Source organism: Camelus bactrianus, chromosome 26 (assembly GCF_048773025.1).
Source record: "Camelus bactrianus isolate YW-2024 breed Bactrian camel chromosome 26, ASM4877302v1, whole genome shotgun sequence".
NCBI classification, from domain to species: Eukaryota; Metazoa; Chordata; class Mammalia; order Artiodactyla; family Camelidae; genus Camelus; species Camelus bactrianus.
This window is the reverse complement of record NC_133564.1, coordinates 30,304,456-30,318,484: the sequence shown is the minus strand read 5'-3', so window position 1 is coordinate 30,318,484 and position 14,029 is coordinate 30,304,456. Positions and strand designations below refer to the sequence as shown.

Below are 14,029 nucleotides of genomic sequence, written 5' to 3'. Positions count from 1 at the left end.
CACCTCCCTGGTCCAGACACTTGTCGACAGAAATCAGACACAGCCCACGGAATCCGCTCCAGATGTGCCAAGGTCAGCCTGGCAGGGAGACGCACCAGACGCATCAGAAGCTCTGGTTCTCTATCCAACCCTACCTCACCTTCTCTGACGACTCAAAAAAACAAAAAATAAAAATTTGTGCCCAAATCAGTCGAAAGAGAAAACCAAGCACGACAGCACCGGGCTTCAGCTGCATCCAGGGACCGGGCAGCTTGCTCACGTCACCAAATAACACCTGCCCACTCGGGACAACTCACCGCGAGGCTGACGCTGCCTGGGGACAGGAAGGAAGTGACTTACTCTGGGGTGGCACTTGAGGGCCTGGACAGCTGCCCCGATCTCCTTAATCCAGCTGTGCATGTCTTCTGGGCTGTCTGCCTGCAAAACATCCCCCGCCCTGCACTTACAGAGACCCGTCTGGCACTGTGATCTCAGCTGTCACATCTCTGACTCAATTCTAAGTTCATAAAAATCACACCATTAGCACTGGAAGGGATCTCAGAGGTCATTAAGGCCAGTGGCCCTCAGTCATCTGAGGACATTTTTTTTTCCCCTGCAGAATTGTATCTGACACCCCATAAATAAAAGGGCTCAAAGTGGAGCCTCTCGGCAGTGGGGCAGAGGTCACGAGGGAGGCAGAGCCTGGAGGCCCTTCCCTGTAGAAGCCCCTCTCCTCCTGCTTTACAGAAAAGGAAAATGAGGCCCAGAAAACTCTGGATTCCAGGTCTCCTGCCTCCCAGTGCAGCCCATCTTTTCATCCATTTTTCCTCCAGGAACAGGGCTTCTCTCAAAGCACAAGCGAGCCGGGTTTGTCCAGAATCTCGCCCAGACCTCCAGAGTTGCGAGACTTGGAGCACCAAGCTCCCCAGCAGGTAGGGGCACTGCTGAGCCCTTAAAAAGTGCCTCCCCCAGAAATACCGGGCAGCCCCGGAAGGGGGCAGCAGCAGCTCTGTGAAGAAAGGAAGGAAAATCCGAGGCCAAGCCACAGCAGGCCGAGCCCTGGGAATTCTCAGCGTTTTCCAGCTTTACAGAGGCTGTGCTCAAGAGAACCCGGCAAACGTTTGCTGAGGCCTGACTCAGTGTTACACGTGGCATCAGGTACCCAGCACAGCGATGGGACCAAGACTGAATCCTTGACCTCCAGGAGTGTGTATTTGTTAAGCTCTCTCTGTCCCCCTGCACCTTCCCCTGACAGTGGAGCGTCACCCAACATCACCAGCATGCATGTGCGTGCCTGTGCATGTGTGAATGCAAACATCACGCGCTGGCGTGCAAAATTCTCCACATGTTCCCCTCCCTCTCCCCATCTCTACAATGATTCTTTTTCTTTGCACTGTATCAAGGTAATATATGACCAGGTTTTTTTTAAACCTTCAAACTTGCATCCCTACCCCTTTCTGTCACCCCAAACAAACCCTCCTTGGTTAGGTGTGTGCAGGACACTTACAAGGGAAACAGTTTCACACCCTGGCACTGGGCCACAAAGAGCTGCAAGTGCACCTGCCCTCTCACTGCCCTGGACTTTGCCCAGGTACTTGACAACCTGGTGGTTTTCCAAGAAAAAGAAATCCATTCCTCATCTAAAAGGACATCCAGGACAAGGTCTCCAAGATTCCTCCAGAAGGCACTTTACTAGTTATGGGGACTAGCTGTTCCACAAGCAGAACTACTGGGAAAAATTAAACGAACTCATTTAGGTAAAGCAGTTTGAACAGTGCCTACTACACAGAAAGGGCTTCACAAGTATTAGTCATTACTGTTTTATTATTATTATTATTATTATATGATATGAGGGACACAAATGAAGCCTCAAATTCCAATATTATAAATATGTTCCCTGTCTCCTCCCTGGGACTTTTTTTTTTTTTCTCTCATTTTCTTCATCTTTTTTTTTCTTTCTGTAGATAATTCTCACCTAAAGGATCAAATTGCTGGGATCAAATAAGATAACATATTTGAGGGAGGAAAAATTCCATATTGGAATTGGAATAAGATGGCAGCAATTAAACTGAACATGAGCAGAAAAGCATTTCTTAGCGATCTTCCCTGTAAGGGAAGAGAAGCTGATTTGGTGGGGAAATGTGAGAAAGAAGGAACGACGGAGCTGGGGGAGGGACAGACAAATGTCTCCCGCATCACACGGCAGACCTGCCATTTTCAGCCCCGATCACAAGGGCCCTGTGATGACAGTCCAGGAATCAGCTTCCAGGGCTTTTAAGCTGCTCTGTCTGCTACCCCAGCAAAACACCCCCCCCCATGTTAAATGTTACTCCCCACCCGCCCAAGCCACAGGCCACCTATCTGACTGCCCTTTGAGACCTCACCAACAAACGCTCACATCTTCTCTAGGAGCAATCACACCACAAGCCTAGGGGGCTTCACCCCAGCTCCACTCTGCAAGGAATCCCTGAATCAGAGAAAACCAGGAATCACCTGACTTCCCATCAGCAGATTCAAACACAAGAATCAAAATCCTCTAAAGCTCATTTCAATCATTTCCAATTGTCTAATAGAAATAAGACTGCTATTCACATCTTTGTGGAGAAACCCCTTTTCATACTTGGGAGTCGTCAGCTCCCAGGGAAATTGTTGGATGAAAGAGAACACATTCTTTTAAGGCTTTTGTTACATCTGGCCAGAGTGATTTCTAGCCAACAATATAAATTTCATTTACCAACTGTGTATATACATATATTTTTTTACACGCACCCTTGTTAGAATTAAATATTGCAATAAAAAAATAATCTGTGCTAGCAGGGAGGGTATAGCTCACGTGGTAGAGCGTGTGCTTAGCATGCACAAGGTCCCGGGTTCAATCCCCAGTACCTTCTCTAATAAATTAATAAATAAATAAATAAATAAACAAACTGAATTACCTACCCCCCCCCAAAAAAACCCCACAGAACAAACAAAAAAATCTGTGCCAATACGAAAGGCAAAATAATTAAATCTCTTTCTTAAAACATTTAGTAACTGAGATGGAAATTATTTGCTAATTATAATTCTTCCCTGTTTCTCTAATTCCATTTAAGGACATTTTTCGGTCAGATAACCTAGGGAGTTAACCCAGCCATGAGGATAATAAACATGAGGAAACATTATTTTAATGCTTAGTGATGTTTAAAATCTTATTCAAATAGAAAAGGAGAAATTGATTCCACATGAGAAGAAATAGAGTATTATTTTATTGAGATCACAATTAAAATCTCTATTAGTAGTTTTAAGAGCTGGAATCCACTGGCAACAGCAATTCAGTGAAACCTCAAAAACAATATGCAAAAATCATGGTGTATGTGTGTATCTGTCTTTTATGGAAAGCCTGTGCTTAGCTTTCATCAAAAAACTCAAAAATATCTTAAAACCACATCACAAAGGTAGCTTCATGAGCCAAAGGTAAAAAAGAGCTGAAACCCATCAACCCCACAGTGAATTCCTGAGACTTAAAAAAAAAAAAAAAAAACCTTGAAACTCAGCAGAACAAAAAGTGAGGTACCAGGCTGACCCTTCCTCTCTTCCCGGTCTGCTTAAGTGTGGGCATATTTCTCGTGCTTGGCTCAAAACAAAAAGAAGGGTTTCTGTCCTTGAGGGCAGTTTTTGAGGTGAGAGGAACAAAGGGTATTAAAATGAGTCACTGCAGTCTGTGGTTTATTGCAGTCCGACAGCTTTCATTGAGTATCTGCCGTGAGCCCCGCACCGTAACAGATTCAGTGGTTTCAAGCAATGAATGCGAAAGGTCACCAAGAAAAGGCTTCCAGTATGTACTTCTGGTTCCCTCCACTGCAGTCGTCCAAAATGTTAGGCAGCTCCTTCCTCATCCTATTCTCAGCCTCTGCAGCCCTCTCTTCCCAACAGCTCATAACCCTTACCCTCTCCCCAAGAACCAGTCCCATCTTTAGACACAGCCCTGCCACATGATTCATCAGCTATGCACTACATGGTTCTAAGGGATGTCATTCACCTTGTAGTCTAAATTAAAACAATAAGCACCCCAGGAGTTCTAGCCCAACACTCTGCAATCCATGGGTGAGCCCTCTGTGACTATTCTTACCCTGACATAGCCCCTAGTTCTGACAACGGCTTCTGCCAAGTCACCAAAACCAGTCTACACTACATTTCTCATTTCGAGCAACTGATCCTCCTCTTGATAAGCTACTTAATACCCCTGACCCTCTGTGACTGGGAAATGGGGAAACGGTGAACTCTGCTTGCCTTGTATTCCAAAGACTGGAATCTCATTTGAAACCCTTGCCCCAGACTGAGAACCTGCTAACATCACAAACTTAGATACCTGATTACCTCCAGATCTTGGATCTTTGTCACCATGATGACCCACCTACCAACACACCCAGTTGCCTCAAGGTGGTCTCCCGATTCAGAGCCAGTCTCCCCTGGCTGCCTATGGTCACACCTGCTACCTCTTGGGTTCTGCACTGAGCTTTTCAGTTTTCAACAACACAAGTGAGGTCTTCCTCTAGCATCTGGGACCTCTCAGTCAGTACCATAATTCACCAGGTTTATAATCTCAAACATGTAATTTGCCTTCAGATACTCCGGTTCCTCACCTCTAAAGTGGAGACGATCTCAGAGACAGCTGAGAATTAAGTGAGAATTAAGTCCTGCCTATAAACTGCCTGACACCGTGCCTGGGACATCGATGTGAGCAGTGATACATAAATGTGACATCTAAAGCCAAGGTGACATAGAGGTAAATGACCAGCCCCTACGTAGCTAGAATCCAGCCCCCTTCTATCCCCAAGTCCTTCCCTTCTGTCCAAGGAGTTCATTTTCTCTGCCTGGATCCGCCCGGCTCTCTGGTTGAGCTTTCCCAGACACCAAGGAAACGTGGTTCCTTCAGGCAGATTTACTGATCACCACCTCGGGCAGCGGGTCAGAAGGCCCCTCTGGCGTGGTGGGTAAAACTGCTGACACCACACTGTCTGAGTAGCTACTGTATTGTTTCACCTTCTGCATGAAACATGATTTTTACTTGAAATGAGTAACTGGCAAACTGTCAGTCAAACTTAATCAGACATGGGCATGGCCGGCTCTTTCTGAAAAACTAATGCAATGAATGAGCCTGTTACGTCAAGGAAAATCAGGCAAGTACTTTTTTTTTCCTTTTGCATATGATGAAGTTTGAGCTTTCAAAGAAACAAAAAAGAGAGAGAATTTCAGGAACCTTGTATCCACCTCCATGAGTTTGACAGCTTTTCACAAAGACTTGGTTTGATGTTACCAGTGGTGACATTAATGAATATGATTTTTCTGTATTATCTGATAAAATGTGTCAACGTTTAGAAGGTCTGCGCACCTCAGTCCAGACCACTAATTTCCAAATGACCAATGCATGCAGTTGCAAAATCATGCATCGGTAAAAAAGGATCCATTCAAAGTGTAAAACTAACCAATGGATTTCAACACAAGAGTATGAACGTTTACTGGTGTCAGTTTCCAATTCCGCACTGCACCTAAACACTAAGAAACTATTTGTCAAGTTTGGTATAGAATCAAATCATCTGAAAGAGCTATTAAAATACTCCTTTTTTCCAAACACATAACTGGGCAGGGCCAGATTTTCATCATTTTCTTCCATCAAAACAACATATGGCCACAGACCGAATGCAGAAGCAGACAGAAAAGTTCTGCTGACTTCTAATGAGCCAGTCATTAATGAGATTTGCAAAAATGTGAGGAAAAAAAAAACCCAACAATGCTCCTCACATTGCTTTTTTGTTTTAGTGATAGTTATTTTTCATAAAATGTTACTTGGGTTCACATTAAGGAGTTTATGGTTGCTGGTTTAAAATGAACAAATACTATTTTTAATGGTTTTTTAATCTCTATTCTTCACCAACTTTCTATTCTCTTTGAGCTGGGTGCCAAACACAGATCCATCCATTCGCTCATTTATTTCTGCAGGGCGATGCTAAGTGTTCTTTTACCCCAGAAACATGGGCGCAGATGGCAGAGGAGGGCAGAAGTGATGATGAGGTTCTGGTCGATGTGTGGACACTCGGGCAAAGGATGTCGTGTCATTGGAACATTTTTGGTGGTGGTTGGCATACATGTTTCCCAAATCACTATCTCCAGTGCAAAGCTCTGTTCTACTCTTACCAGCATAATTGTTCACTTGACAAAATATTTACTTAGTAACACCGACTTGTCAGGCACCACCTTAACAAAAGGCCTTCATAACAGGTCACCTGGATGTCCCAGAGGCACTCACAACCACCAGTGCGACGCTTATCTCTGCTCTCAACAATCCCTTCCCCCGTGTGACCATCCATCACGGTGATCACTGCCTTCAGCCATCCTGAGAACCAAGCCAGGTATCTGAGAAGGACCCTCCCTCTCCCCTCTCTCCCTTTACCTGACATCCAGTCAATCTTAAGTCCTGGAAAGCTTTAAAATTTCCCACTTTTCTCCAACCACCTGAGATCAGGCTGCCTTCATCCCTCACCTAAACTCTTACAATAGACTCTCAACTGCTCTCCTGAGCTCCTGTCTTACCCTTTCCTTGTCTGTCCCCGACCCTGCTCCAGCCAGGACACTCACAGCCAGCGTCCCGTCAAAGGGGCCAGGGCCGAGGTCTGTCCTCTCCACTGTACAGATGGAAAACAAGGCTCTGAAAGTTAAGTCACTTGCCCAAGTGTTATTTTTAGAAGGCAGATCTGATTGGGTCATTTCCCCCCGCCCCCAAACTTAGTTTAACCTCTAGGATAAAATGCAAGCTCTTTGACAAGGCCCACAGGGCCCTGACCCTCCCCATCAGCTCTCCAGCGCCTGGTCGCTCTCTGCCCCTCTGATCTGCAGGCTTTTTTGACACTTGCTGTTTGCTGTTCCCTCTGCCCCAGGGGCCACTCTCTCCCCAGTGGACTCAGATGCGTCTTCCTTCAGGAGGCCTCCCCCGAGTCCCTGAAGTCCCCTTCTTAGGAGTTCCCATGGCAACCGCTACTCACTCTAGGGCGAGCCCTTACCACCTTGGTTTTGGGTTTTGTTTTTTTATCTTTTATTCCCCCAACCCCACCCCATGAGGTTGTTTCATATTTGTAACACACTGAAGTTCACCTGTCAGATTCTGCACGCCATGCTAGGATCACATGACCTCCTAAATGACTTTTTAAATTTGCATCAAGGTTTATGCTACATGCTATAAAGTTCTGTTTCATGCATCTGCCACTACACTATCATACAGAACAGTTTCACTGCCCTAGAAGCTCCCCTGAGTTCATCTCTCCAACCCGCCCTCCCTCACCTCCTCACACTGTTTTAACTGCCCGTTTACTTGACTATCTCCCTCTATAGTTCAGAATCTGTTCCGCTGAACACCGCAGTGTCCCCAGGGTGAGGCAATGCCTGCCCTCTGGGGATGCTCTCCAGATAGCTGTTAAATCCAAAAACTAGAAACTCTCTCGTTGCACCCATGGCTCGAATTCTGTGCCTGGATGGCGGTGGAGCAAACTCTTAACACCCCAGCAACATGCTCCACAGCTCTTCCCAGAGGGCACGCGCTTGTCTGAATGGAGAGAACCCACAGGTGAGTCAGGCTGCGAGCCTGCCTGCTGGGCTCAGGTTGGGGACCAGTTCTGAGGGAGCTGCTGCCCAAGAAAGGGGGAAAGGGCGACCCCACGAATAGGTAGTGAGCGGGGTGTGTGCCAGGTACCCTGAAAAGCTTTGCTCGGGGAGCCCCACTTTTAAACCATCACCCTCCATGGTGGTCCTAACGCCAGAAATGCAGCATCATGACGAGGCTGCAGGAATGAGCTGTGCGGACCGCCGGGTGGGCTGGGGAGGGGACTCGGCCTTGAAAGTCTAGACCGTGCTGGAGGATAGAAATCTGCCTTTCCAGCTCCTATGACTTCAGAAGGAGTTGGGAGAACTCCAAAGCTGTGGGTGGAGGGGAGAAGCTTCTGAGAGCTGAACGGTCGGAGCCCAAACAATGGCTTGCTCTGTGCAGCTGGGCCGTGCACCTGCTGTCTGCACAGGGCCCTCTGTGCTTCTGTCCTTCCGCACACAGCGATGTCCACACAGACGGGGCTTATAAATACCCTCCGAAGGAGAAGTGAAACCACTGACCAGTTCTCCTTTTCTCTGCTTAGCTGGCGCCCAGCAGCCGAGAGCAGCTGGTACAAACTCACATTCCCCAGTTTAGTGGCTCGACCCGCTCATTATTTTATGGTTGGGAAGCTCTAGGCAAACATCCTGTTTAGAATAAAATGGGACTCAGACTGATCATCGGGGGCTAAATTTACCACCTAGAAACTTCACACAAAGTAAAAGAGAAAGGCCAAGGGGAAGGCAGGCCTACAAGTCCACCATCTACAGAAAAGGACCGTCGGCATCTTCTTGGAAGGAAATTGTTACCTGCACGTAGAAGGTCCTCGAGCTTGTGATTATTTCAAACAGGTTGTCCCTCATTAGGAGATCGCTAGACAGAGAAAGAGAAAGAAAGTTACTGGGCATGCTGGTCACAGGCTGAGGACCCGATGTGCCCGACGTCAGGCACCCATGTCCCCTCCTGTGAAGGGGGGTCCCCAGCCGTCCCTCCTGCGGCCCCGGCCTCGGAAGACATCACAGGGTCTCCTCCAGCTTCCCTTCCTGGAGAGTCTCAGGTAATTTAACCACCCCTGTGGACGCTCCCCTAATGCACACCACCACCAGTTCTAACAAGGCAGAGCTCCTTTGCCTCTAAAACCTCTTGCCTCATCAGTACCACACCCCATACTACCTACACATGTGTGTTTTTTAGTGGCTAAGATGTGTCAAGTGCTTTGCGAGAAGTACCGCTTTGAGTGCTTCTACTTTAGGGTCAAGTGTACGGAAATTTTAGTGGCATATATATATGTATGTGTGTACACACACACACACACACACACATATAAACATTCACACACAGTTATATGTCCATTATATCTCAATTCTATATAAATATTTATATATACATATTTATTGGAGTTTAATGGACACACAACATTATATTAGTTTCAGGTGTACAACATGACTCCTTATTTGTATACATTGCAAGTGATCGACGGGAGGGAGGGTATAGCTCAGTGGCAGAGTGCATGCTTAGCATGCAGAAGGTCCTGGGTTCAATCCCCAGTACCTCTATTTAACAAAAAAAACCTAAAAAGAGATCACTGTCTAGTAAGGTCATTACTACACACAGTTACAATTTTTTTTTTCTTGTGATGGGAACTTTGAAGATTTACTCTCTTAGCAACTTTCAGATACACTCTAGTAATGTTAACTAGAGTCACCATGCTGGACACTCTGTCCCCAGGACTTATTTATTTTATAACTGGAGGTCTGTACCTTTCGACCTCCTTCACTCATTCCGACCACCCCCCAACCCCCTGCCTCTGACAACCACCAACATGTTCTTAGTGCTTTGTAATGTGTTATTTCATCCAATCTTCACACCAATCCAATGAGGCAATAAGGCTCAGAGAAGTGACGTGACCTGTCCGTGGTGCCGGAGTAAGTAAATGGTGGGGCCAAGATTTGAAGCCAGGTCTAACCCCAGAGTCCCTTAATTACTCCACCACCAGCGGTTTCCCCTAAGGAACCCAACTCTCCCAGTCCCAGAGCCTTTCTCCACCCACACCTGCTGTCTGCACAGGGCCAACTTCATCAGCGTCCTTAAATTCCTGCTCTCACGAGGGGACTGGATGCTAAAGAGGAGAAAGGGCAGGAGGGAGTGGACCATTTTAAGATGCTTCGAATCGGGTGTGAGCTTTGGAAGAGGGATACTGACTTCTGCAAGGAAGGAGGCAAGAAGCAGCAGACGCTCAGCCACCAACCTCAAGTCACCCGAAATTATTTACAGTGTGAAATGCCTGCTCTGTGTATCTGGTCACTGTGGGGAAATACACAGGAGCAAAAAGATCCAATTCCTTCCCCATCAAAGAACATGACAAAGCAAAACTATACAATCAGATGTTGGATGGTGTGTTATCTGCCTAGAGGTGGAAGGATTTTAAGAAAGGGCTGATCCCAGGCAGGGCTGACTTCAGGAATCAGGACTTGGAAGGAAACGGCAGGTGCTTGGCCAGTGACTTGGGCACCCGGACAAAGGAGGAGCCTCAGACTAAAGACCCACATGGAAGGGGATGGATGGCAATCGACGTTCGGACAGACCTGGGACCCAACGCGACTCCACTGGGAAAAGCTATTTTAGGAATACGTTTGAAACTTAGTGAGCTTTGTACTCCGACGATAAAACAGACACCCAAAGCCCTCCTCTACCAAGCTCACCACCACCATGGCAACTGGTACAATGAACGTCACAGAGTGGTGGTCATTTGAAAATCATTTCACTAGCTCTTAGAATCACTTTCTGAGTATCTGAGTGGAGATGGCTCTTCTTTCTGGCTAAAAGAGTCTAACCTTTTAAACTATTCATGCACAGACAGTACAATCATGTAGCCAACTGCAGAGGAGGTAGAAGCAAAACAGGGAGGAAATCCCCAGCCTTTTCACATCTACTTCTCAGGATGCATGTTGCAATTCAATTCAATTCAATTCAACACAACTCAACTCAACTCAACTCAATTCAATTCAATTCAACAAATGTTAACTGACTATTCAGATGCCCTAAACCCCCACTGACTGCACAGCCTCGGGAACTTCCTTCCCCAGGGGTCTTCAACTCCCTTACTCCTTTCACTGGAGTTCAGCCTGACTCTGGCAAAGTGCAAAGAACTCTTAGGACTGAACCTGATCTGGGTTCGCAGAGCTGCCCCAAGATGTTTATCTAGCTGCACAGGCCTCCAGGGTCAGGAAGCCCTGCGAGGACCCCGTCGTGCCCAAGCTCTCCTCCGCCCACTGTCACCTCTGGAGCCTGGCTTCTGGAACTTCCCTCTGTAGCTCTGTAGCTTTCACGAATTATAAACTGTCCGTGGGAACTTCCCTAATCTTCCACACTCTGCAACTGCCACTGGCAAGACTCAGGACAGTCCCTGCTTCCCTGGGCCGTGCGGCCCCTTGCTGTCATGCGAGACCCTCCCATGCCTTCATGTGACAACAGTCTGCCCGCTGCCAACAGCTTCCCTGGTGATCTGGCTCTGCCCACATAGTCTGTGGGACGGAGATACAACATACTGTCCCAGCAGACTGAGGGCCGAATGAGGATCTGCTAGATGCCCAGATGCCCTGGGGTTTCTGAAGTTGGGTTCTTCAGGCCCCTGTACTCGTGCTGGAGCTGGGAGAGCCCTGGAAGGGGCCCGGGTTCCAAACTCATAAGACGCACCATGGCACTTGAAAGGTAACCATTTCCTCGTGGAAAGAGGAACACATTAAAAATACTTCCCCTTCCTGCCCAACAGCATTGCCGTGAATCACCCTGGTGTTAAGAAGACATTAGGGACTTTGTCAAAAGGAGGAGAGAAACGTCCTAAGTTCAGGGCAGAGGCACCGGCAAAAGAGGGGTCTGCCCAGAAATGGTGAAAAGCAAGAGACTAGGAGCACAGCCCCCTGAGCCCCAGTCTCCTGTGAGATGAGCATCTCCCTCTGATACTGGAGAAGACACTCTCTCCTTTATTCAGAAAATAGTTTCTCCATCAGAAAACTATTATGGCGGGAGGGTATAGCTCAAGTGGTAGAGCACACGCTTAGCCTGCATGAGGACCTGGGTTCACTCCCCAGTACACCCTCTAAAAATAAATAAGTAAACCTAATTACCCCTCCAAAACAAAATTAAAAAAAAAAAAATCTATGACAGACGCTCATGTTCGCAGGAGTTAAACTAAAGGGACGGAAGAGGGATATTTTGCTCAGCTTGGATGCAGAGTGTCAGCTGCAAGATGCCAACAAGAAGACAACGTCCCGCTCTTGGAGGAAGACTCTGGAAGGCAGCCTCAGAAGGGTAGTAACTGAAGAAGGGCACGTGGGGGTTCGGATCACAGAAGAATGTGCAGAGACAATTACCCAGACTTGACCAGACACTCGTGAGTCTTGAGAACATCCTTGAGGAATATGGTCCGCAGTGGTTCTCGGTCCTGCGGGAGAAACGGAGAGAGGGTGACTGAGGCTCTCAGCCCAGACCAAGGGGCCCAAACGCCTCCCTCCTCAAGGATGACTGGCCAAAACCAGGTCGCAAGCAAGACAAGGTCTCAGAATAATTGAGGGGGGAAAAAATCTAATACGGTGCTCTGTGGCTCTGACCACCGAGGCAGGGAGGAAGTGAAGGCCACTTTCACGTGGCGGTGAAGATGCCCACACAGGACGGGTGGAGGTAGGACACAGGCACTCTGCAGGCTGCGTGCCCACCTCTCGGCTCAGTCACGCACGCGGGGGTGTGAGTCACGCGCCTCTTCCCTCCACGGCCTCCCAGGAGGGCCCCAGGGTGACTACCCACCTGCTCACACTTGAAGTAGCAGATGGTAAAGTCATCGAGCGCAAAGAAGCGCCGTTTCCAGCTCTTCCGCTGAAATAAAGGTAAAAAGCAGGGCTTTAGAAGAGGTCTCAGCGGGGGGGGGGGGGGTCGCTCAGGGTTGGGGGTATGGCCAGGACTCGTTCCTATTCCGGGAGCTGAAGCTGCGCGTGGGGGGGGGGGGGGGGAGGAGCGGGGTGGCGGGTGTCCTATTCCAAGCCTCTCCCAGGTTTGGGTGTGGCTGGCTCCATGCTCCTCCGTGCAAACCACCCTCCCCTCTGCCTCGCCCACACTCACGGGCTCCCAGGGTCCCAGGAACCCCCTCCCGCCCGGACACTGACGCTCACCACGTTCCCTTGCTTCACACAGTAGCCGCTCTTAATGAGGGGGGGCCCGGGGGGCACACGGCAGCCCGTCGTGGGGATGTAACTCTGAGACCTTCGGAGGATGGCGTGGGAGCCGGGCTCACTCCCCTCCTGCCCATCCCCACCGTTCTGCGAGGAAACAGGGGCAGGATTAGCGAGCCACACCCCCTGCCCCGCCCCACCCCTCTGGCCAATCATCTCTTGTCTCCCGGCCCACGACGACGACGGCACTCAAATCAGAAATAAACAAGAAACTAAACATTTGCTTCGCTTCCGTCATGCACTGTCCTGGGCGCTCTCACAGAACAAGTACGGGGAGGTTGGGCGGACCCAGGATAAAAGGACAAGATACTGGAGAATGCAAACCGCAAGAGGGGATAAGCACCCCGACGGGAGGAGGGACAGAGGGCCTGTTTCCAGCCGCCCTCGGGCCCCACTTCCTCTGGGGTTTACAAGTGTCAGCCTCCCACGTGTGGTGCAGAGGAGTACCGGCCACAGAGCTTCAGGGCGCGGTGGCCTCGAATTTCTGCTCTGCTGTTACTCACGCCCACCCCTGCCCTGGATTTTCTTGACCACTCCATGTGCACTGGCTCCCCCACCCCACCCCTACTCTCCCCTCAGTCCAGTCCTCTTGTCACGTGACTGGCACACCACGGACACCACCAAACCCCACGACCCCCTGGCAGCCCCGGGCCCAGCACCTGGTTGATGGGTGTGTGCACCACCACCCCTCCGATGATCTCAGTCTTGTAGGCCACCTGTGGCTTCTTCTCCAGGGCCGGAGGAACTGCTAGGCTTTTGAGAACTTCAGTCGTCAGGGGCAGGTTCCCAGCTTTGGGTACCTGGAAGAATGACAGCATGGTTAACAGGCTTAGGAAAAGCAGCGACCGCAGCAGGAGGGGGTGTGGGGAGGAAATCTAATGTATCCAGTTACAGTAAGTTGTCCTTCTCTCCACTGCCCTTCCGTCCATCCAAACCTGGATGTGATGAAGTCTGCAAGCCAACAAATGTACTAAGCACCTACTGCGAGGCTGCCCGTGTCTGGCTAGAGACCAAAGATAAAACGGCAAACACAGACACACGTCCTGCCCTCACGCCATGTACACGCTGATAGGGGAGAGTGACAAAAATCACAGGGCAAGACTAACAATCAGAGTAATGACAAAGCGTGGCGAGTGCCATGCAGACAATAACCAGGAGCTGAGAGAGACAGCGGCAGCGGAACTACTTGAAATGAGTGGCCGGTGTGGCT

The 14,029-nt window shown here is 49.0% G+C and overlaps 1 protein-coding gene across 4 annotated transcripts in view; it reads right to left on the bottom strand.

Annotated features, from left to right (window-relative positions):
* The window catches only part of PLEKHA2 (pleckstrin homology domain containing A2), a 51,996-nt gene that overhangs the window by 4,023 nt on the left and 33,944 nt on the right, over positions 1–14,029 (bottom strand). For 3 of the 4 annotated variants that reach the window (XM_074353493.1, XM_074353494.1, XM_074353492.1), the window contains 6 exons: positions 13,479–13,619; positions 12,760–12,906; positions 12,398–12,466; positions 11,968–12,038; positions 8,404–8,467; positions 340–417 (listed from right to left, as the gene is read on the bottom strand). In XM_074353493.1, the coding sequence (XP_074209594.1) occupies positions 340–417; positions 8,404–8,467; positions 11,968–12,038; positions 12,398–12,466; positions 12,760–12,906; positions 13,479–13,619 (570 nt within the window). The remainder of the gene's footprint in view (positions 1–339; positions 418–8,403; positions 8,468–11,967; positions 12,039–12,397; positions 12,467–12,759; positions 12,907–13,478; positions 13,620–14,029) is intronic. The other variant, XM_074353495.1, reaches the window with a different exon arrangement.